Source organism: Parus major, chromosome 19 (assembly GCF_001522545.3).
Source record: "Parus major isolate Abel chromosome 19, Parus_major1.1, whole genome shotgun sequence".
NCBI lineage: Eukaryota > Metazoa > Chordata > Aves > Passeriformes > Paridae > Parus > Parus major.
The window spans coordinates 1,925,110-1,950,784 of record NC_031787.1 but is presented as its reverse complement, the minus strand read 5'-3'; the positions used below and the strand labels follow the sequence as shown (position 1 = coordinate 1,950,784).

Genomic DNA, 25,675 nt, shown 5'->3' with positions numbered 1-25,675 from the left:
GATCTTTCTTTACAGAGGAAAAGGCTGCTTAACAAGCCCTTCCCTCCACCCCCAATCATCTCTGAGTATTTAAATTCATTTATTTCGTATGTCTCAGATGTGGAAATCAAGCCTAAGTTACTAAGTAAGCAGAAAACTTCAAGGCATACCACCTTGAAAATTTTCTCACTGCTCAGACCCAGAAGACAGTTTTGCTAGTGTGCTTAAAGCAGTAGCCTCAATCAAAACACATTCCTAAAATCCACCTTATTCTGTGATTGCAGCTACAGCAGACACACAACAGTTGGATCTTTTGAGGTGACAATCTGAGGCGTCTGTAGCATCCCCAAGCCTGAAATACAATGTGTTTTTATGGTCATCAGAATTGAAATACCTTTTTTTCTCAACTGCCCTTGATGTACTTACCCTTATAAGACTCAAGGAAGAGACTTCCCCCACCATGTTTTACAGATCAAAATTGAGAATTCAAAGCTGCCTGCAGTATTATTCTAGGTTTCTTGTGTGATCTTAGGCCAATCTCTGTGAGCTCCCCTTCATATCTGCCTCAGAAAAAGAGTCTGAGAAGGACTGGCATTATGACACTGCCAGAAAGCACAGAAGATCTGGTGCAAACTGAACAGGCTGAGCCTTGTCAAGGACGGCTTCAACAAAGTGGAGCACAATCACTAGAAAACAACCAGAAGATGCTGAAGTTTAATTAAAAGAAAAGGCAAAGAAACCACACTGCAGAGAAGCGTGTATGTCCTGCTGGGCTCAGCCCATGCTAACAGCCCGTCACAGCCTGGCTTTTTCAAGTGAGGAATTGCAGAGACGCCAGACAATGAGGAAAGCAGCGAGGACCGATTCAGTCAAAGCAGAGAATAATTCTTAGAATAATTCTTATAATCATTCAAAAGTCCAATTTATGCAAAAAAACTCCCGTGGTAACACAGTAACCCTTCCCCCAAGCCTGCAACTCAGACTGGAGCAGAACTGAACCCACTGACAGCGTTCATCCTTCTGCCCTCCCCACCTGCAAGGGGCCAGAGTGAAAACTGAGTACCTGAAGCCCATTAGTGAAAGAATTAAAGCAAGAGCCCAGATCTCTGTAAGCAGGTCCTTCCCCACATGCTCACCTTTCACAGCTAAAGTCACTGGTTTAAGGAACAAGACTGCCAAAAGCATGAAAATCCAGGCACTACCATGCACAGAAAAAAAGAGTGGCTGCGTTTCCATGGGGATGGCGGAGAGCGCACTCAGAGCCGCGGAGGATGAGGCAGCACACGGAGTCCTGGACAGCACCACAGCCACCACACCTGAAATCCAGCACAGCCACACACTGATGGATGGCAGATCTCTCTTCAGGCTCTCATGTCCACACAGCGTTTTCCGCAGAGCAGCTGGAGAAGGTTCCTGCTAGTTCATGTCTTCAGATCAGACAAGCAATGCTTAAACTCCTCCCCGGATTTGCTGGTTATAGAAATCCCGCTGGAGGAGGCCTGCCACATCTGAGAAGTACAAGTCCCCTGACTCCTCCCTCTCAGTTTTGGAGTGCCAGAAAGCATCACTGGGCCTCACAAGTTCCATGTTAGGAAGGAAGGTAAATCCCAGGGGCTGACAGGGGGACACAGTGCAGGGTCTTGTGGCACACACGAAGAACCAGGGCTATACAGGAAAGGAGGATGCAGCAGGGGACTCTGCCTTGCAAAGCGCTGGTTTTTTGGATAAGCCCTCCACACTAAGCTGAGGGCAGACCCCAGATGGAGCTGACACCTACAGAACCAGCAGGTAAGCTGAAAATTCATGAAGTAAGAAAAAACAAGTGGGTTTCTTGCTGACCATAAAGCCTGACAGGGCTGGAAGGCAGCAGCCATCTCCCAGCAACAGTCAGCATGGCTGGAGCATCCCCAGAACCGTTAAAACCTTCTGTACTATATTAGACCTCAGGTGTCTGTTTATGCTCAAAAGTAGAATAAAGAACTGCAGTAAAATTAATAAAAATATAAAACTTTTTCTGCCAACTGTAATATTTAGAGGCCACTTCTGCACATGTTTATGTCAATAAACTTGGGCATGCTGAGCAGCATCAGGTGGGGATTGGGGGCTGGCTCCTTACACAGCTGCACAGTTGTGCTAATTCCTTTATGAAAGTGAGCAAGCCATTTACAGGCAACCCAAATGCACACAGACACAGCAAAAGCATGAAACTATAGAGGGCTTGATGAAATTAAACTCCCCAATGAATTTCAATTATATTCCTTCAACAGCTTAATAAATGGCAAGCTTAAACTACTGGAAAAAACAACATTATCTGACTGGTCATTGAAGTACATTTCTATGGTTTATGTAATTATAACCCCATGGCAAAGCTGCAGCATTTGAAGCATCGTTTAAAAAAAGGAAAGAAATTAAAAACAAACCAATTACTGCACACCACCCAAAGATTTCAGTACAAAGCTCTATGCTGGCAAATGCCCTGCAATAACCAGAGCAGGGAATAATTTGTGTCTGTTGTTGCCAGCGAAAAATGGGGCTCCAAATGCAGACACCTCGCCCTGCTGCCTCCTTCCCCAGCAACAATGCAGCATCATGCACCAGGACTTTCTCCAGCCTGTTTGCCATCCCTTCCTGACCCTCAGCAGTTCAGGACATGAACTGTCTGCAAACAGATTTTACAAATAGATCTTCACATCTCCCTGCAGCAAACAGGTGTAAATTATTGTCCTTAACTTTATCACTTTCATCTTCCCATGTAAAAACAGGTGTTAAACCTACTTCCAGAGACCAGGCTTCAGTCTAACCTTAAAAGTGGGCTGAGAGTACATCAGGGAGACAGAATGAGCTGATCTAATGCTGTATTAGATTTGGCTGAGATGGAGTTCATTTTCCCACAGCAGCCCTCACTCAGTGCTGTGTTTTGCCCTGGGAAGTGCAGAGGTGTTGATGAAACACCACCAGTGTTTTGGCTTCTGCTGAGCAGCACTGGCACAGCAGCAGCGCTGTCTCCTCAACAAGGGGCAAGATCCTGGGGTGACACAACCTGGCCAGCTGTCCCAAATGAACCAAAAGGATATTCTAGACCATAGAATTAGCTTAGATCTAAAAGCTAAGAAAAGGAGGAGGAAGGGGCATTCATTATTTAAGATGTTTGTCTTTCCAAGCTACCACCATGTGTGCCGAAGCCCTGCTTCCCCAGAAGGGGCCTTTTTGCTGATGCAAAGTAAGGAATAAAACTCATTTTACTCTTTGCCTGTGCACATGCAAGCTTTCACTTTAGTAAACTGCCTTATCTCAACCTAGGAGTTGTTTTCCATGTTATTTTCTCTCCCCTGTCCTGGGAAGCTGAGCAATGGAGCAGCTGGAAGGGTACTTTGTGTCAGCCAAGGTCAACCCACCACACTTGCTCAGCTTCAGCTTGCTCAGATTCAGCTTCAGCTTGCTCAGATTCAGCTTTCTGCTCTGTTTCCTGTGGGCATAAGCTGCTCCTACAGCACATGTGAGGATCAGACCATTTAACCTGTACACATCAGCTCCTCCCTGCACTTCACACACAAGTATTCTGGGATTTGCACATGGCTGTAATAAGAGGAAAGTCATCAATAACCTCTCCCTCCCTGATCCTCAAGGAATGTTTACCCAACTCTCAGATAAATGAGGCAAGACAGCATTGTCTTGTTCCCAGAACCATCCCCTCTCTATCAAGTGTTAGACACATTTGCTAAAAAACCAATTACAGCATGTTAAAACACTTCATTAAAAATAATCCTCACAATATCACAAAGGTAAAAGTAATTCAATGTTTTGGTTAAATCCTGAAAATAGAATTGAAGCTTGTGAGGTCAGTCTGTGCATAGCATGCTGTGCTTTATTTTTAGAGGATACTAATGGAGATTTGAATTGGCTTTTGATTGCACAGTTTATCCTGTAAATAACTCTCAAATTCATCTGGACACAGCTGAAGGTGAGTGTATAAAGCTTATTTTCATAGTTAAAAACTGGTAAGATGTATCATCAATATTTTGAATTTCAACAAAAAAGACAAAAGCAGAAAAATTCAAATTTTTTCCATCCTCCAGAGCCTGTCTCTTCTCCAGCTTTACAAATAACTCCTTTAGTAAATACCTGGATTCTTGCATGAGCATGGCAGAACAAATCCACTGCCTTTCACAAAATGTGGGTGAACTATTGATACGATTCAGAGCTCCCCCAAACTCTCAACTCTCTTAGGAAGACACATAGGATATTCATAGGAGCAAAACAGAAAAGCCAAAACCAAACCTAATTACTCATTTCTTGGTATTCAGATATTAGAAATGCTCTAGGGAAATAAAAACAAAACTTCATTTTTTCACCAATGGGCCACTGTGTAAGAAGGTGAAGTCCACTGCTCTGGACAGCTTTTATTAATTTCATTTTTACTGTTACAGTTTGATGCCAAAATACATTTTTCTCAAAGAAATATGTACTTGGATCACTAAAGCCAACATCATTCTTACCACTGAATTCAACAAAAGCAAGATTGAGGCCATGGTGCGGAGCATATCTATGTCCAGTTATTTTGAGAACATAAATTAAACACTGAAGCATCCATCTGGCATAGCAGATTGTTTGGTGTACTTCATCCCCTGCTAATTAATGATTAGCTCTACTAGGTAACAAGAGAGTTTCCCACCAGGTTTTCCAGTTTCAGAGGACAGGGAGGACAGGCTGCCTGACTGCAGACTTGAGCAGTAAGCGCTCATACTGATCTCAGTCCTTTGAAAATCCCATCAATGAAACTGGAATCACTGTAGCAGGCAGCAAATTCCTTGGTGAGACATATTTTGGAGAGTTGGTTTAATTTATGGGTGAAAAATTGTCTTGTGAAAGATTTGGAGCTGTCAAAACTCTTCTGATTTGAAAATGTGGAGAAAAACAAAAGAACCAACAATGGCAGGGAGCCATTCTGATATGTGAACTGTGGTCAGCCTGGCCTCTCAGCACTGGGCTACATTTAAGCTCATCTTGAGGTGCTGGTGCAGTGCAGCACTTGGAGAAGCAGAGCTGAAGGTTTTTTCCTGGCCCCTTTCCTGATCCCAGTTTTGTTACGGATGAACCTTCCTGCTCTTTTGTGGTGAGAAGTACTCAGGGATGCCACCTCTGCCAAGGAGGTAGGAAGAAAACTGAAAGCTCACAATTAGTTCTGAGTCCTCCCAAGACAAACAAACCATCCAACTTGCCCCAAAACTTATCCCATGCCCAGAGGGGCACTGGTGCCCTGCAGCAAACAAGTTCCTTCAGCCAGCCTTCCCCTTCAAGGCAGGAGGGCTCTACAACTGAGAAGGAGAGAGCAGACAGGAGAGCAAGAGACTCTTATACTCGCATGAAGAGAAAATATTCTTGGAGAAACATTAGAACAATATGAGGACAATCTCCTTAGAGTACAGGAGACTGCTGAACGAGAGCTCCAAATCACAACCATGCAGTGACTGCCAAGAACAGTATGATAGATGGTATTGCTGTTATCATCATCATCATCATCATCATCTGGGGGGGACAGACCCAGCCCTGGTGCATCAATCTCAGAGACCTCAGCACTGGGGTGGGACATGGGCACTAGCAGGTACATCCCTCTGTGAAGTTCCACGAGGACCAGGAGTACCCAGCACTGCTGGCAGCTCCAGTGCACTGCCCCAAATGCAAAGACAATAGGAAAACTGTAAAGCTGGAGAGACACCAACAGATTGATATTCATATTTAAAGGTATAGACATGTAGCTTCCAACAAACTAGAAGCTTCTGACTGTGGGCTACCTGTGCCCTTTACACCATTGCCCCTCCAGATCCCAGAAATGACTTGCTGTGGGAGACAGGATAATTCACTGAGGACAGAGGAAAGGAGAATGTTGTCCCAGCCCAGGTGGCATGGAAGGTAATAGTTCTGCTCTTCTGTCTCTTATTTTAACTAAATGATGTATTCAGCAAGGCATAGTTTTATTTGTAGTTTAGTTCTATTTGTCAAGTATCTGTGAGCTCTGGAACAGCCCTGTCCCTTCCCAGGCAAGGGCATTACACTAAAACACTACCTACCTAAAAAATCCCCTACCAGGCCCTGTGTTTTCAGAACTAAGTTTACAAAGAGACCAGACTTTCTGTAATATTATCAAAAATTCAACTGACACAAAAACCAAGTTGTGTTTTCTTCAAGCTGATCTCCCCTCAAAAGCCTACTAAGGGATTTCTGCCGACAGCTCTATAGATTAATCCACCTCTGTCCCTGCAGCAGGCAAATAAAGCCTTACACAAATCAGCAGAGCAAGATGCTGCACTCAGCAGATACCAGAACCTCACATGCTACAAAATACAGCATGGCCAAATGTAAAGGCAAGGAGGTTGCAGATTAAAGTTCCTTTTTGTTATGCCTTTTTATCTTACAAGGTACTCCTGAAATTAACTCCTAGCCCAGGATGTTTTTTATACCATTTCATTTTCAGATTGCAGCTCAGATTATTTTGAAGCATAAGTACCACAGGAAAATGAGTGCTGCCATTCACCTTTGCAAAACGGGGGGAAATTAATTTAAGGTCAATTAAAGCAGAGGTCTCTGTAGGTATTCATTTCCATCTCACAGAATTTATCAACAGTCATAGAATTCCTCAATTTCTAGCTGTGCCAGTAGCATAAAGAGAGAAATGCAGCAGCACTTAGACTGGCACACAAAGCAATTGAGCAAGGTCCACGCTACATTGACCCTGCCATCTGGACAGTGCAAAGGCATTTCCAGCATTATCCTGTATAATCATGTAAAATTGCATTCTGATTAGAGAGGCCAAAAATCCTGTGCTCCAGAGATCCAGCTGATAACAGCAATCAATCAATCTCCCTTTATGGATGCAAGATCACACATATCACACAGTGATGCCCACGTCACTGCTTCATAAACATGAACAAATTAGCACGTTTTCTTGCGTATTTTCCCATTCATTGGTCCTCTGGTGTGCCAGAAAAGGAGAAGTTAAGAAGCTGATCCTCTGTCCCCAGTGAAAAACACAAAGGACTTTGTTGGGGGCTGCTGTATGTGCAGGATTAGGCCTGAATGATTTGCCAAAGGCTTTACAACAAATTGGTTGCTGAGCTAAGAATAGAAGGTAGGAATCCTGGTTCCTGGTGCTGTAGTTGCTACACAACCCCTGCCTTCTCCCAAAGAGGGCACTCGGGCACACAACTAGACTTGGATGGAGCAAGAGGACACAGTGCCCTTGTGAAGCTTCACTCAGGAATCTTCCCCCAGCTAAAATGCAAGAGCCCTGTGCTGGAAACTATTAAACAGCTGTAGCTTCAGCATTACACACCAGCATTATCAGCTTCCTTCCTTATGCCAGGAATGCTGCAGGAATTCGCCTTCTGCAGACCAAAGAGAAAGAAGAATGAAAAAGATGATTGTGTGTCTGTGTATGTGTGAAAGAACAGGAGAGGGAAGATTAAAGGCTTTGTCATTACAAAGTTTAACCTTCTGAAAACAGATTTAGTAATGTGTCAAGACTGTGACTTCGTGTAAGTTTGATCATGGCATTGATCTTGCCCACAGTCCTACCACCTATATTCCAAGTTCCCAGCCTGCATTCCAGCTCCTTGCACAGTCTGTGCTCCAAGAAGCCTGCTCAGCTACAACATCAGTGCTTCAGCAGCAAAGGCTTTAGCCAGCTGAGCACTTCTATAAAAAACACCACATTTTGGGAAGGACCAAACACCTCCAAGGCCTGAGATATAAAAGATAAAGGACTCAAAATGAGATTCACTCAACAACAAAAATATATACAGCTATCTCCCACACACCCTGACATAACAAGGCTCTACAGGACTTGAGGGAGCCAGTAGAACAGTTATGATATGTTGAAACAAGCACAGGACAAAGAATGAGTGGCAACAGATTGAGGAACCATCAGTACAGACTCTTTCAAAAGGCAGCAAGCTACAGTCAGTGAAGGAACCAAAACTGTAATCTGAAAATGAGTAAATACAATCCCCTAAACCCCAAGGACTTAGTTTATTTAAGAACCAACTACTCAGACCAAGAAAACCAGGTTAATTTTGAAAGAAAACGACTAAGGGACATTATGGGGTTCTGAGAAAGCCACCAATGAACCAATTAACTGGAATATCAGATAATTCTCCTGAAGCCAGTCTCCCACAAAGACATGTCCCAATTCTGGATGCAAGCACTACATTCACTAGTTTGGTGCAATATACAACACTGATTTTCTATAATGCATTAAGGAGGAAACATGCTCCCAGCCAGCAATCTGCAGACTGGGGATGCTAGAAACATTTCAGGAGGAGGCTCCACATGGTCATGAACACATGGGTAAAAACACCAAAAGTAACATTACAGAGCTTGTTGCTTCAAACCTGTCAGTATGCAAGCCTGGAGTGAAGTTTACTACTGGTTTAATAGCAGTGTTAGACACAGTGAAGGTATGGAGGCCAAGGTGAAGAAGTTTTGACAGATTTCCTGGGAAGCTCCAGTGCCAGGGCACTCACTCTGTGGGGGAGCATGTTACCTTCACGGGAATCAACTCACACAATGTCAAAGTAATAATTTTGTGCTGAGGTAAATAAATGGCAGGGGAGGGAGGGGAAGGGAATCTTTTAGATTAAATCATAGGCAACCTTTCACCACAGCAGAAAATCAACAGTATGCCAAGGTTTCCAAGCAAATCACTGCTGACCTGTCCAAAGAAAAGCTGAATTATTTAATAATCTGTAATTCACTGGATTTCTGTAAAATAAGCTTCATTTTTGATGAGGCTACAAAAAGCAAAGGCTTTTGGATCTAGATGAGCAGACTGCAAGCAACATGGCATTTCTCAGCCTGGGAAAATCGGCAAGTGACAGGATTATTGATGGTTCTTTCCCCAGCATCACATTCCAGACTCATATGTGTGGTTTCTGCTACTTGAACTTTTATTTTACCAAGGCTCTCCCATTCCTTTGTTCTTCTGGATAACTGATGCTTACAGTGCTCTCATCTTTTTGCTGGGCAGCTCCAGCATGGCTTGAAGCCATTGTTTGTTGTGGAGTGGGAGTGTGAAGGTATATTTTCAGAAACCTCAAGCACACTGATGTCCAGTTTGCATGAACAGGGTTTTACAGAACCATTCCCTCTAATGTGAATATTTCAGCCTGGGCTCTAAGTCACCAACACAGAGAAAATTGTTAACTTTGCTATGCAGAGAAATGAGTTATGAGGGCATCCCAAGCAAATTTGTAACAAAATCATTGTTTTGAATATTTCCACTCTTGTATCTGTAGACAAGGCAAAGAAAGAAATACTTCTTGTGAGAGAAAGCTCTGGTCAAGCATAACTACCAAGCCAGACACATTTCAAAGCACACAGTAACATAAATCATTGCACAGCCATTGTGTTGCATTAAAGAACAGGTTAGCATTGTTTAATAGGAGGTTTTAGGATTTCCAATTCAATCCTATTCAATTCTATTTTTTCATTTGGCAATGCAAAATACAGTGAACTGGTACAACCTTGGAGTTTGGGCTGAATGCCATTTGTTGGCCCTATAGAAAATGAAGCCAATAAAACAGGACTGACTTGCAACCTGAACAATTGTTTTCAAAGAAAGATGGAAAACTGGAGAAGTGGGAAATATTCCCATGGAAAAGAGAAAGCCACACCCGTAAGCTTCAGGTATTTCCTTATTACAGAATTTACCTTGGGGACATGACATACCTACTCAGCATTTTTTTCACTTCTTGCTGCCAAAAGTAGGTGATGCATCTGAAGTATATGCAAAAGTTAGTAGTCTCTGTAGAGATCATCATTTTGTAACAACTTGATCTTTTCTGTTTATTAACAAAGGCTGGGTCTACATTTTTCAGTACAATATACGAAGTCCTATATAATTTGAGCTAGACTATTACTATAATTGACAAGAACAGGTTTGTCTTATATGCTTCAGAGATATCTCAGTCAGACAGCATCTTCTCAAAACATGAAAGATGACACTTCATCAGATATAGTTGTGCCAGGCAATAAATCTTGGAGCAGAAGGGTCCTTGTTTTAATTCTAGTTGTCACTGATCAAGAGATACAATTGTCTTTCCAAGACAGACATAGGAAAGATGAAAACAAACCAAAACAAAAATTAAAGAAAACCACAAAAACACTCAGGGTTTCATTTAAATCCCAATGTACTTGTTCTGGTCTGATAAAAACAGCTGACCCCACAGTCTGCACAATTCCTGAGATCAGGAGATACTATGCAACAGCTGCCTGCACTATTCAGAACAGCAAGGAGGCTGTTCCACATGGGCACATGCATCTGTTTTCTCCTCCCCTTGTAACAGACTCACCATTTCAGTCCTAGGCATGGAACAGGTTGGAGATCTGCCCACGTGGCTTGCATGTCTGTGCACTCCTGACCACACAAAGTGTCCCAGCAGGTTTGGTACTTTGCACCACTCAAGGATCTTTCATATCAATGTCTGCAAATGAAGCTGTGGCCTCTCTTCCTTCAGAAGAAATACTCCAAGGCTCCTTCAGTGCTGGCAGCTCTGAACTCACAAATAACCCTTTGGCTAAAAGGCCTACTGGGATCAGGACTCAAAGGGACCAGCTTGTTTCTCCTTCTTGTTCTTCTACAGCTCCCTGCATGGCTCTGGGTAAGTCACACTGTCCTCCTGTGCCTAAATTTTATGTTTGTCTAAGAGGGATAATCATTCTTCACTACTAAAGAGGGGCATTCTCAGGCTACACAAGTGATTGACAGGAACCCAGGTACTACAGAAAACACCATAAAAAAATAAAAAATCACCCCTCTGCCATAAATGCTTTATGAAAAACAAATTAACCTGCTTAAAAAGCAGGTTTCAGATTCAGTTCCCTAGTAGTTATCACAAAACCCCCACAACTTAACATAAACTCTATCTATCTAAAAATATCCCAACACAATTTGACAATGTCCTTTCTACCAGACATTTAAAAAAAACCTACAGGCACAATTACATATGACAAAGATAATGACAAAACAAGAGAAGAAAAAAAGGTAGGCAATATTGTTCCTTCTAGCTTAAAAAAAAATAAAATTATAGTGCACTCAGTTTGCTGGTTTAATAGGTGATGTGATGGGTCCTTAGTTCATCTTGGGATAATTTAAGAACAGAATGATTAGCAGTGTATGATGACAGTGATCACTAGCTGGTTCCTGGAGAGCTGGTAAGTTATTAAGCTAAACAATGGATTGCTATTATGAGCAAGTCAGTGCACTAACTGTAATTTCCTTGAAAGCTGAGTGGTGCATGATTATACTTGTCCACTCTGACTGCCTGCTGGCAGCTCCATATTCTGCTATTGTTCTGAACTGTAGAGTCTTCCCAGTGCCCAGGATACAGCCACAAAAAATGTATTCTTCATAGTCAGGCTTCATTGTGGCAGCTGTCGTCTGAAGGATAGTGGGAGAGAGACATTCTCTGTCCTGAAGCACAACTATTAGAGCTCTAAAAACATGTGGTTTTATTTGTCAGCAGGAACTACCTCCACTTTCTAGCTAAGGCAATTTCCATTTCAAGAGAACTCTGACTGTGGAATGACACATGTATACAGCTACAGACATATTGTACACATGCTCATACATGTGTACATTGGTGCATTTTTACTTTACTCCTGTCCTGAATGTTACCAGCTAGTCTGAGCAGGAGGCAGATTTTTTAAAGCCTTTAAGTGTCTCCTCCTCAAGCAACAACAGCAATTTGAGTCCGAGCCCTATGGGGTTCCAATGAGCATTGGGGTACCCAAGTGTGCATTAAAAATAAAGGGACTTAGGTGATTCTGAAAGTATTATCATGTATCTCTCATTTATTTGATATAAAGTGAACGTTAAGTAGGAAGAAAACCTGACAATGAAGAGATTTGACAAGTGCTTAAAAGGTAAGTCCTAATTAATTTTAGATTTTGTTTTATGTAATGCTCATTTAAGGAGCACATGAAATCCTTTCATTGTCCTTTTTGCTGTGCTGATCCTGCAAGGAATATATAACCAGGAGTATGTTTTAACAGTCCAAGAAAAAAGTACTAGTACTAGTCTATTTTGAATTCAGGAACTGTTCCTGTCGCTGAATTTTTTCAAACCCCAGTGAAAGGGAAAAACGATTACTGTGAAAACACAAAGTGAGAAAATGTAATATTCAAAGTGGGATACTAGTAACACATATCAAAAAAGCCTCCCTTATAGTTTTGAAGAAAGGTTAACACCATTGCTAGTCACACACCTTACACCTATATAAATAAGTAGTTTTTCTCCCTATGACAAGATCTGATCGTCTGACCATTCATTCTCCTGAGTAAAGAAAGGTTAACAAGTCAATTTCAAATCCAATTCTGAATTAACCAGCCCACAGCAACACTACTCCAACTGTGAGTCCATAAACAAACAAAATGAGGTAGCTTCAAAGAGCAGGGGTGTCAGGTGTCCTTTTCATCCAGATGCTGCCTTCTTTTGTGTTTTCTTTCTTCCTAGTTTTGATAGGTTTGTTAATGTCTGATGTTTGTTTTTTTTCCTCTGCTGAACTTGGAACACACACAAGAAGTTAACAGCAACTTCCAAAACATTGGAGATGGAAACTGTTGAATCAGGGACAAGAATTTCATCAACTGCTTTGCTGTGATGCTCTGAGTACACCCTAAATTATCCAGCCAATGGAGACTGCACCTAGAGATAGATCCATTAACTGTTCTATGCACTGTGGCCATCCACACATCTCTAAGAAAAGCACATGGTTATGGTTGTAGGAAATCTCAAAAAGAGATAAACAGCAACAACCTGCCATGGAAGGCTATCAAAAATGGATTAGCAGCCAATCATGCACCAGTTTAAAGCCTCAATGCTATACTATAAAAGAAGAAAAATAATTTCCAACATATGCTCATGTACATCTCAGAAGGACACAAATTTTACATGAAGCATATAACTTACACATGCACATATTACTTAGTATTTCTGACTTTGTTCCTCTTTTTTTTCCCCCTCCACCAGTAGTTAGGTTGTTATCACCTTTATAATGAGATATCCATTCAAAATACACTTCTTCACAAGATCATTAAAAGCCAACAGGCAACTATATTGTTTCAGAACTACTTCATATTTAAATCATTGCCTGAGATTACAATTCAACCACCATCTGAATGAACAAAGCCATTCAAATGGGTACAGGACACATTAATTTACATTTACATTAATCATTCTGGCCTGATTTCACACTCCTGTGCAAACAAGAAGTATTTCTGGCCTGTCACAGCATAAGAGCTACCAGGGGATAGCTCAGCAAGTCCATGCAAACCCTTGCCTTAGAAACTTACCCTTCCTCAGACATGAGGCTTTCCTTACATACAGACACAGAGCACTTGTCCTGGGATCAAACCTCAGCAGTCCCTGGAATACAGCACAGAAATTACCTGGGATGGGTAATGTGATAAGGCATAAAGCCAACAGCACTTCTGTATGTACAGGAATTATAAGAACCACTCAGAAATGCTTGGAGTAACTTGATCCCAATAGGAAGAGTACAGAGAAAACACTTCCCTACAGTGAGGCTCCATCACATGAGCACTCTTACAGTGGAATTTCAGAAACTGCACAATAATAAAGCACAACATTTACTGCAGGGCATGCACCACACAGTACTGCACATTAAAGTCAAACTAAGTCACATTTGGGCTTCATGTCATTCTAATACTTTCCCTTACTTAGGTCAAGGACGTGAATGAAACTTCTATGTAGAGGGTTTGGGTAGAAGTACCTTCATTAGTCTTGTGCATCTATCCAACATCATTACAAATTGAAATTAAGTTGTCTGCACCAGCACAGAAGTGAGTACAAGCCCTTTCCCAAGGCAACCTTTGCTCTTACCAAGCTATGGAATTTTTCAGCACCTAGTTTGTTTCAGCTAGTTTTTTACACTTTAAAGGCTATAAGCAGATTCACCTGAAATGCTCACAAAGCAGCACAAAGGACCAATGAACTGCTGCAGTAAAGTCTCTCATTCATACCAACAGTTCTCTCCATAACCAAGAGGTTGCACAGTTTTGCTTTGAAGTTTAAAAAACACTTTGTCGTGCTGAGATGAGACATTAAATCACACACTATAATGCTATGTGGAAAGCAATGCCAAATGGAGAAAAGCATTACAATGTCAACGAGGTCAACAACATGTTACCAGAGCAGAGAGCAAAGCTCCATGCATGGCTTTAAGCACGAGATCCCAATGGACAAAATCCTGAGCAAGCCGCTTGAGCAGCCTCTGCCTTGAGCTGGGGGTTGGGCTACTTGATCTTCAGAGATCCTTCTTGACCTCATCCATTCTGTGCAGATTTGCTATTTTCTAAGTTTGTGACAAAGTACCAGGTTTGGACTGAAAACTGCACAAAAAGCTTGGAGGTTCCACTGTTGCATTAACCATTAGTCTCACAGGAGGCTCCTGGGCAGTCCTGAGCCATCCACGCTCATTCACAGCTCTGGCCTTCATCACTTCCCTTCATCTTCCTCCCCATTAAATCATAAAGCCTGCTCTGGTCAAGCCAAATTCTTGTTTACTTTTCTTGTTTACACCAGCATCACACTGGTGTAGCAAGGTATTTTCTGGCAGTCATCAAAATATTGTTACACCGTATGCCAGGAATGCTGACAAGAAAACAATAATTGAAAAACAAAATCTGTGTTAAAAATGATGCTCTGTTCCTGAGGAATCCAGTCATTCTGCACATCTGTGCCTACCATTACCTTGTCTGCAATGCAGGTAACTACATCCATTTTATTTTCCATAATGAAGTATTGATTTTGTTTGCAAAAAAAAAATTGCTATAACCACTCTACACTGCCGACATTTTACCTGAAGAAAAATCTCTTAACGAACAATCTGTGTCAATTTGTGACCTTCCAGCTCACTTAATTCGTGAGATGGAACTATTGCAAAGCACATAGTCTTACCACTCACAGCAGAAAACCATTCACTAACTAGACTTACCTGCAGTAAGCTCAAGAGAGACTGAGCCACAAGTGTGTGGTTTCACACCTCGCTGGCTCAGCAGATGCAAACCAACTGCACACAATAAAACTCTGCTTGGTTTACAGAAATGCCAAATGGGTAATAACATGCAACTCACAACACATCATCTCAGTATATCATAAATTGCCTGAAATCTATCCCCACAGCAGTGAAAGGCCAATTCTAACATCATACTTTTGCAACCAAGTAGGTTGAATATGAGATGAAAATATGAGAAGAATATGAATATGAAAATTAAGAGCACAATTTTATTTTAACATTAGCTCATCTGATATAAAGATACCTGAAATCCAAAAATTTTTGCAGTGATAATATTATCTTAGGTATAAGTGAGATAATTTAAACAAAATTTATCAAAATATGTTTGCTGCTTCAAACCAAATTAAACAAGTCAGCTGAGGAGAAATCACTGACAAAGCCACTGTTACCAGTCCACTTATGCAATACACCAGATTTTGACAGCATATTATCTTCCACAAGATCTGTGAATATTTTCCTCATTTCAAATTATACAATTTAGTTCAAAATGATCACTAGTTAATTCCAGACTGAGAAACAAATTAGGAACAAATTAGGAAAAGGCAAGTAAACTTGGTTTTCTTCTTCCAGGCTGCAAATAAGATGTAGGTGTGGAAGGCTGAGACCTCCCAGCTTCAGTGTCTTGCCAAGCACAGTCTCAAGTCACCATTGGCTTAATTTATTTAGTACAGGTCATGTTACACTGCTTAGTTATAAACACAAAATAAGCTGAGATTTTTTTTTCCTAAACACTTAGCACATTCAATACTGTGTAGTAGTTTAAAAAGAGCAAATGAAAATGTTTGCTTTCCATGTTACAAATTCCGATTTCCACCCAAAAGCAGCTTGAAAAAGATCACAGCTGAAAGACTAATCACATGATAAGTCATCCATCATTTTCAAAAAAGCACAAAAATAAAGACTAAGTAAATCTATGTAAATGTATACAGTTGCTTAGATGCATGCAGAGTATATCCTTTTCAATATTAAGAGCTACCTTTTTTTCCTCCTGCCAAGACTACATTTATTTGCAAGTGAGTGCCTTAGAGGTTATCAAGGGAAAAGAGTCAATCTTTCTTTCGGAAAAGAAATAAAAGCTACAAATGTTAAGCAAGATTAACATGGACCATTTCAGTCAAGGTCTCAGACTTATCAAGTTCCACCAACTCACCCTGTAAAAACATGCATGGCATAAGAAAGGGCTGAATACTGATCTTTTAACCACAGAACTAGAATAAATATTCAGATATTGCTGAAACCAATTGCATATCATTACCCAGATTGTCTTCATGTAACACTCTTAAAAAGTCTGAACAGAAAAATCAGGAAGAGTCACACATACATTTTAAACTGTTCCACCCATGTCAAAACCTGTAATTTTTCCCCTCTCAGGTTCAGAAATTCCCCCTGTATCAACTTTTTAAATTCATCTATTTGAATACTTTGCATAAGACTTAAAGGTTGTGTTTCACTCCTAAACAGGCACACCTTGTGCCATCTCTAGTATCCTCTATAATAACACTAGAACTTCACAGGAAAACAAGATGAACTTCTCCTTTGCAGTTACATCTCAGTCAAACATACGTTCATACTCCTGAGAGGGTTTGGTTCCTACTTTATAAACAATTTTATTGAAAAAAATGGGGTCAAGGACAGCTTACCATCAATAACAGCCTACATCTCTCTACAATTAATGGCCAATAAGTAGCACAAATATCTTAAAAACATTTATTCCATCACATTACCAAACATTAACTGGATCACAAAATTTTGAAAAAATCACTTTGCCTTCCCAGGCATCCCCACAAAAATATAACTCAGAGGTCCCCAAAGGATTAATGAATGGTTTTCTGCCACCAAGCAAAATTGCCATTTCTCTCTCCCACATCCCAACTCTGTGCTAAACAGCAGCTCTGGTATCTGCTGGGAGATCTGGTATCTCTGGTATTATGCTGGGAGCTTCCTAAAGCAGGCTGCAGATCAGAAGTAGGCTTTTTATTTTAATCTCTAGTAAGCCACATTTAACAGACCAAAGTAAGGTTGTTCTAGTTGGTGAGAAAATTTAGGCATTCACTGCATTTCTTTGGATGTGAAAATAAAACATTAACAACCAGTACATAATGGTTTTTATATATCAAATCACAAAAATGAGATCAGATTCTCTGTTTCAATGGTCAGCACACTAAAAGTTTGTGTAGTATGTCTGGGACTAACAGGGGCTTGTATAGTCATGAAATTGGCTTAACCAATCTTCATTTCTTTTGTACCATAATACAACATTTTTGCCTGTTGTTCTCTTTCTTAACAAGTATATCTTATCTACACAAAACTAAGCTGAGCTGAGGGTGAGAAGAGATCGTTTTACTTGGAAATTATAACAGCAGCTTAGAGGCTTTGCTCTGCTGATTCTGAACTATAATGAATGGAGATATTTCCTCACATTCCTGTTGCATAATTCTTCCTTTACCAGCCTTCAGTTACCAGCAGATCAGAGCAGGAGTTTACTCTTGAGTTTGTAGTAAACAAAAAAACAAATCTGCACTGTTTCTGTTGAGAAAGAAAGTGTAGCCCTTGTCCAGATATATTAAAAGTCTGACATGCAGGATGACCAAGAAGTTATGTGTTGGATAAATGAGGTAGTGTGCTAAACTGAATTAAAAAAAAAAAATTATGGAAAGACATGTTTCTAGAGAATGACCAAAGAATTCAGCCACCAAACAGAGTCTAATTTAAGTTATAATTCAGTGGAGAGGTAGACTGTGGATTCAAACTAGTGTTAATGAACAGTTCAGCAGCTATTTCTAGATGACAAATGCACAGTATTCATACTTTCCTGTATAACAGACCTGCACTGGCTCTACTGCTGAGGCATACCAGTACCAGCTTGCAGGAAGAGTCATCTAACTGATAAAAGCCACATTTTTAATTTAATTTAAATACTGACTTTCACCTCAAAGTAATAAAAAAAATATTCATCTGAGGGGATCTTTAATGAGTTACATGGCAAAAGACGAATACTTTTTCCTTTTTTCTATTTCTCAGCTCAACATGAGTGGGCACCATTGATGTTTCTTTTACATAACTGATGTTGTACCTTATTCAGAGGTGATGCATCTCATCTATGTGACAACTTTCCCAATGAACTGAAGCATGAGAAATAAGGATAAACAACTATCCCACTAAAAACTACAGGCAAGTATTTATTTATTTATAAGTACAATATTTAAATCAACATTTCTCCAGCACATAGTGCTGCCCAGCATTACACTCTGGGTTTGATCTACTACTTCCATTCCACCTTTTGAATCTCATTCAATATCAAAGCATTCCTGTTAGTTTCTGGCTTGGCATCAGCCTCAGCCTGATGGGACCACATGGTAGTTCTGTATGACAGAACTGCCAGGCAAAGAAAGAGAAAATTGGGCAGTGCCCCACTGGTAAGCCACGTGCCAGAAGCAGAAAATAAAGGGAAAAAATAACATTTGTAGATAAACAGTGAGAGACCATCGGGAAGGAAACCTGTTCCTTTCAAGGTTTAACACGTTAAGACACTGCAGAACACACTCACAGCCCAGCAGCAGCTGAAACACCCAGCAGCCTTGAATGCAGACTGATGACATCCTCAATTAAAGAGCTCATATGCTTCCTTAGCCCAAACAAGTAAATTCTGTTCTCTCCACCTACTCAGTTAGCTGATTCTCACTAGCTCTACTCATCCTGAACATCCACCAGCAAGTTCAGCACCATAAATGCCCACAGTGACACAAACAGGGCAGCAGAGTGCTCTGGGGAAGGGCAGGCAGGCGGGTTTGGCCATGAGGCTTCCCATCGCTCCAGCCTCCTGCAGTGTCTGGACATCAGCACTCACTCCTTCTGGAACAGATGGTCACCAAATGAGACCAAAAAAGAAGCTCCCTCAGATATCACACACATATACACACCCAGAAAACAAAATAAAATATTCAAGGCACTTGGGAGTCTTTGCCACAACAAAAGAAAACATGAGCAACATGCTTTAGATGAGTAGATACGATCTTGTAACTGGCAAAAGCCTTTACTCAGTGGTCTTCCCAGGATGCACAGGATGGCAGAAGCCAGGAGAGACAAAAAGAAAAAGGTTTTAATGACAGGAGTAACTTGCCTTTGCCAGATAATCATCCAGTGTTGCAGGCCGATCTGTTTCTCATATAAGGGCATAAACAACATGTGTTTGTCTGAGTTCATACCAAAGGAAACAGACTGCTGATCTCAATGTCCTCAAATGATGCATGGATACATTTTAAGCACTTGTTTGTCCTATTATATTCTGGTGTCCAAAATAGACCATTTATTACAGTATCTCCAATTTCAGGACACATATACAGTAAACAAGTGATCAGGCAATGAGAAACACTTGTATTAATAGCAACAGCACACTGTTCATAAGTAGAGGTGTCAATTATTACTAAGCAAAACGGACAGATTACCAAAAATACCACCACAAACTTCAAGACAACAAACCTAGCTTTATTTTTTCGCTCAAAACTCAAAGAAAACCCAACTTACTCTGTACATTTTATCACCATTCGCTTCTGGCTACGTTTTTATTGGAATGAATATTTTTAAGGACCCCTCCACACTAATACCTTCTGCCTGCAAGCTTCCTGTTGTAGTGTGTGACAAGCAGAAAGTCCCAGCACCAACAGACATAAACTGGAGCATCTTGAAAAAGAACCCAGAGTGACAGATGATTTTGGAATGGCTGCCTTAAACATTTCAGGTGACCAAGGTCTCATCCTTTACACATGCAGAACTTTTTCCTTCTCTTCAGCATTCAGAAATAATGACCATCTCAGATTAAAGAGTATCAAAAACCCTCAGAGATTTTAAAATTTGTGATGCTAGACACACATGACCTACAATTACTTTAACCACCCAGCCCTGTGAGCAAACTAACTGCTCAACTTTATTCTCGTTATAATTTAATAGCTTTACAATTTAAATAATACCTTTCTCCCTCAACCACTTCACTGCTTACCATCAAATCTTTATATTAGGTACTGAAATAAACAGGAAAGATTACTTGTTAGCATTAACTCCAGATGTTCAGGGGTCTACTAAAGCATTACCCAGAAATCAGGCTAACTACATTACATAAATCCAGTGCTTGCAAGAACCCTGACCCCACTTTATTCTCCTGGAATCTCCATATATTTTTATATACTCTCAAAAGACAAGGGTAGGCTCACCTTCCTACTATTGCACTGGTGGCTCAATGCATGCATTCTCCCAAACTGTCCTCCATTCAGATTTAACTCCTGTGCACTAAAAGGAATCATTGAACATGCTGAGTTGGAAGGATCATTGAGTCCAACTTCAGGCCCAGCACAGCACCATCCTCAAGAGTCACACCATGTGCCCAAGTGTTGGCCAAATGCTCCTTGAGCTCTGCCAGCCTTGGTGCTGTGACCACTGCCCTGGGGAGCCTGTTCCAGTGCCAGCCACTCTCTGGGGGAAGAACCTTTTCCTAAACTCCAACCAAACCCTGCCCCAGCTTCAGCCATTCCCTCAGGTCGTGTCCCTGCTCACACAGAGCACAGATTAGTGCCTGCCCCTCCTCTTCCTCTCATCAGGGAGTTTCAGACTGCAAGGAATCTCCCCTCAGTCTCCTCTCCCCCAGCTGACCACACCAAGTGCCCTGAGCAGCTCCTCACAGGGCTTCCCCTCAAGGCCCTTCAGTGGCCTCATGGCCTCCTTTGGCCACTCTCCAATAGTTCAATATCTTCCTTACACTGTGGTGCCCCAATCTGCACAAAGCACTGGAGGTGAGGCTGCCCCAGAGCAGAGCAGGACAATTCCCTCCCTGGGACTGGCAGTGCTGAGCCTGGTGCCCCCAGGACAGGGATGTCCCTCCTGGCTCCAGGGCACTGTGGATCATCAGATCCTGCTGGCCACCAGCCAGGACCCCCAGGGCCCTTTTTGTGCTGCTGCTTTCCAGCATCTCCTTCCCCAGCCTGCACATCCAGGGCTGCCCCATCCCAGGTGCAGAATCCAGTACTTCTCCTTGTTGGATGCAGTTAAAAAATATTTTGCAATTAGAAAAAAAAAATAAAAAAATATCAAGACAGGAATGTAGCAAAACAGTATTTGTATCAAGTCCTGGAGCAGGTTACTTGTGGCACCTCTCCCAGTAGCATGAGACAGTTTAACCAAGAAAGCAGAGACACTTGGTTTTGGAGTGAGGCAAGTTGCTCATTTTGCAGCACTCAGGGAGATGAAGGCAGGAGTTTTCAGATGATCACAGTCCTCTGCACCAGAGAATTATCATTGACAGAGGCACATACAAAAGAAGAATAATACAATGGTGAAGCCACACACAGCTGTTATATTTACATGCATAAACACATTGCACAGCCTCTGAACAGGTGAGAATCCTTGGCACCAAGGAACATTCAAGTCAGACACAGAGACACAATATGCTGAGCTGCGAGGGACTCACAAGGTAATCCAGTCCAACTCTTAGGTGAATGGCTAGTACAAGGACTGAATCCCCAACCCTGGTGCTATTAGCACCATGCCCTAACCAACACAATCAATAATATAAACACCAGAATGGTGATGACAGCAACAGCAACATTAGACACATGCAAATCTTCAGCATGCAACTAAAAAAGACATGGATCACTCCTCCACTGGGGTGCCTGGCAGGGCCTGCTGGAATCAGAAGGCCTGCACTGACAAAAGCAGAACACCAAGGGCACAGTCCTGCTTAACACTTCCACTATTATTTATTCCTAGACAACCTCTCTTAATGCAACTTTGCATAAAATACCTCATGCCTAACTTAAAGTTACGGTTAATTTTTCTTTCAGCTCAGTTCAGCCCACTATTTTATTCACTAGTGGTCTCACCTCTTCACCATGCTAGCTGCTGTCTTGCTTCTGGCCATCAGAATAGTATCAAAACTGCTGTTCTCTGTACAAGAAAATATTGCTATTGTAACAGAAGCTAAATTAAAACACTTGTGTCATGAACAAGGGCAAGAGTGTGAGAGAGTGGCAAAAAGCCAAATAAAAAGGGAGATCTGTTACTTTTCCTTCCCAAGAGGATTAAGAAAAATGTGCAAGATTTTAAAAAAACTGTTTCAGCCCTTTTCCCTGATGTATGACAACATGAAAGAGACCCTCCAAATCACTTCTCACAGGAGGCTATGTAAAAACCCTAGTTTCTTGCATGACTAACTTAAGAACACTGATGATGTCATTGTCACCCCTTTGGATCACATCTGTCCTACAAATCATTATTTCTTACTGGCAGCCTTGCAGCACCAGTAAAACTCTGTTTAAAGTCTCACCAGGAAAAATGTAGGTGATGTAGTAACTGGTATCTTTGCTATCTCATCAGCAAAGATTAGCAGGGATTACCTCCCTTTCATTCCCCTGAGGGGTTCTTTGATGGGGTGTGTGGGAGAGGAGATTTGTCTCGCACCCCTATAAAAAGCTGTTGACTTTTGGGCATATTAATCTTTTAAAGAAGGAGGAAAGACAAACAGTAGAGTCATAAATTTATAGAGTTACATCTCCCAGCAATCCTCTTCTTTCCTATACACATGATCATCAGAGAAGATCTGTGGGGCAGGGACCTTGTTTGCTGCAGGGCATGCAAAAGCACACAGGAGAAAGCGTTTCTGTGCTGTCAGTTGTCTCAAGAATGACACAAACAAGCTTCCCTTGCATCATTACTGTCTGCAAAAATAACAAAATGAACAAAAGGGAAATAAAGAGAAGTTTCCCATGCCAACAAATTGTTCCACAAACATCTGTTGTTCCTGATCAGTGAGATTCCATGGAAGGTAGGAAAAGATTGATACTCAGGGTGTTTATATGAAAAGACAACACAGCAACCAGAGACAATACAAAACTGTCAGGTGCTGCACCCAAATGCCAGACAAGGTATCAAACCCCAAAGGGGTTATCTTACTGCCATGACCCTTTCACAGCTCTCTAACATTGAAAATGTGAAATGTAATGTCAAACAAAAAGACAACAGGACCATTCCTGAAGTTTAAAAAATAAAAAAATAATAAATAATAATCCCAAATAAACAGAAAAAAGCCCCATGAAACTCCAGTCTATGCATTAAGAGTGACAGATTAAAGACTTCATTGTTGACAGTAAGAGTGACATTTTAAGCATGGGAGAGGAAGCAAAAAGACCTTCAAAAAAATCAGCAGCAACTTTCAATTACAATGAAACAACACATAAAAATAGAAGCTTAAGACTGAGGACCCTTTAATGCCCTGTGGAGTATTCAGGGACAGCAGTAAACAAGGTGCTGATATACTTTACACTGCAAACAATGTTAGTGGCAAGCCAAATGGGATGAGCCCCAAATCAGAATGAAATTTCAAGGCATGAAGTTTAAGATAAAGGACTGTAATCAAATTACACCACAAATGGGTCCATTCATCTGTAAGCATTTTAACAGAGAGCATTGAATTACAGTTTGAAATAAAACAAATTAATTTGTTTTCTATTTCTTACATATCTATTCATTATTTTCCTACTCCCAAAGAAAATTTCCCACCTTAATATAAGAATGAATGTGGGGAGAAAACTGAAATACTAATTATCAGGCAGGAAAAACAAGAAGAGTTTGAATTGTGTTATTTACATTCCCATTCCTCTTTCTGAATAGCGTGAAGTCAACAAACTAAGTGAAGACAGAAGAATCTGCAATTGCAATTCAAGTTGTTTTGTGCAAAAGGCCTAGCACCTTACATACATCCAATAAACTGGCCACAGTATTTTCTACCCTCCCCCTAAATAAAAAAAAATAGAAATAATAATAATAATAATTTTCACAGTGCCTTCAGCGCCTTCCACTACGTTTTTCTTTTTCCCCGAAAGCTATCACAATCCAAATTACTTAATACCACAATGTTTTAAGTGCAAGGCACGCATTGCCCCTCGTCCTCCCCCAATCTGGCAGCACTGGAAAAAGCACCTTTTAAACAAACCCGCGTGTGGAGGACCCGCTCTTTTTGTAAGTGCTGCAAGGAACAACAATCCGGGGAGGGGGAGAAAAAAACAAAAAAAACAACAAAAAGCAGAGAGAGCGAGAGAGGGGAAAAAAACAAACCCCAGCACTCCTCCTCCTCCTCCTCGGGCTGCTGTTGTTGCCTTTGTTGTCCGAGCCGCAGCCGGCCCGGCCGGGCCCCCCGGCCCCCACCTGTTCTCATTCATCCGGCCCGGGCGGGCAGCGGGACGCAGGAGCCGCTCCGGGGGCTGCCCTAAAGCTGGACGGGGACACCCTGAACTCCAGCGCTGATCCTCACCTCCATCCCCCCGCTCTTGGGATGGCGGGGTGTGCGTTGGGAAGACGCAGGTGGTCCCTTCACCCCCCCCCCCAAAAAAAACAACCTCTGGGAGCATCCCCCCCTCAGGCAGCAGCCTGACTTCTGGCAAGGAAGGTGCCAGCACCCACCCCAGCACCCTGCCCCTTTGCAGGAAGGAGGGTGACCCCCCTCCCAACCCCCTTGCAAAGAGGGGTGTCCCCCATCCCAGGACCCTGCTTCATTTTTTTTATTCCCCCCCCAAAGAGGAGAGCACCCATCAGGCCACCCCCTTTCCAAGGAGGTTGCCCTGGTCACTCGCAAGGCAGATGCCCCCCACCCCAGCCCCTCTGAGAGAAGGGGGGTGCCCTGCCAGCTCCCAGCCCCCTAAAACAAGGAGGATACGCCCCCCACACTCTGTCCCCTCCAAAGGACACCCCCAACCTCACCCCAGCGCTGCCCCATCCCCAGCACCTACCTCGTCTTAGAGGACAGGAAAGCAAGTTTGATTAATCCATAGGTAAACAACTGGATGCTCTCCTTGGCTATGCTGGCCACTCTGAGCCTGTGCTCTAGGATGTGCAGTTCCATCTTTTCCTCTTTCTCATTTGTAGTTCATCTATCCCTGGGGTTTATGTTGTGTTTTTGAATGGGGAGGGGGAGGGGGGGCTGTTATTGTCGGTGCCTTTTTTTTTTTTTTTTTTTTTTTTTCCTCCCCCCTCCTCCTTTCCCTCCCCGGTTTTGTCAGTCCCTTCCCGGCTCCGGAGGCGGGAACAGAGGATGAGGGAGCAGAGGGTGCAAAAGTTGGAGCGGCGGGGGAGGCCGGCGGGGCGCGGAGCGGAGCAGCGGAGCCCGGAGAGTGCCGAGCAGCTGGTGCTCGCTGGAACAAACAACTTGCCACTCAAGCCCGGGCCGGCGCGCATGCGCCGCGCCGCGCTGCATGCTGGGCCTTGGAGTCCGCGCCACAGCCGCCGCCGGGGCCTCCCCGTCCCTGAGGGCGCCCGCCCGGCCCCACACCCCGCCCGCCCTCAGGCGCGGTTTCCACCCGTCACTCAAAAAATAATAATAAAAAAAAATAAAATAAAATCTATATATATAAAAGCATTAAAACGGGAATGGACGCTGGTAAGCACCCAGCCGGTTGGGGTGTTGTTTTGGGTAGTTTCATTTTCTTTCAGCACCTATCGGCTTGCTGGAAAATCTTTCCCAAGCTAAAAGCCAGCAGGAAAGAGGATTTTAGAAGTTTTCTTCAATAGCGGGGAAATACGCAAATCTTACCTTGTTGGTTCTTTCATGTGGCAGATGAAATGCG

The 25,675-nt window shown here is 42.2% G+C and overlaps 1 protein-coding gene across 5 annotated transcripts in view; it reads right to left on the bottom strand.

The window, feature by feature from the left end:
- CASTOR2 (cytosolic arginine sensor for mTORC1 subunit 2) overlaps nt 1-25,268 on the bottom strand; it is a 78,576-nt gene extending 53,308 nt beyond the window's left edge. For 3 of the 5 annotated variants that reach the window (XM_015646551.2, XM_015646552.2, XM_015646553.3), the window contains exon 1: nt 24,842-25,268. In XM_015646551.2, the coding sequence (XP_015502037.1) occupies nt 24,842-24,954 (113 nt within the window). In that variant the 5' untranslated portion in view covers nt 24,955-25,268. Of the gene's footprint in view, nt 1-13,326; nt 13,400-24,841 lie in introns of all 5 variants that reach the window. The other 2 variants (XM_015646554.3, XM_033518949.1) reach the window with 1 other exon arrangement.
- Between the last annotated feature and the right edge of the window lie 407 nt (nt 25,269-25,675).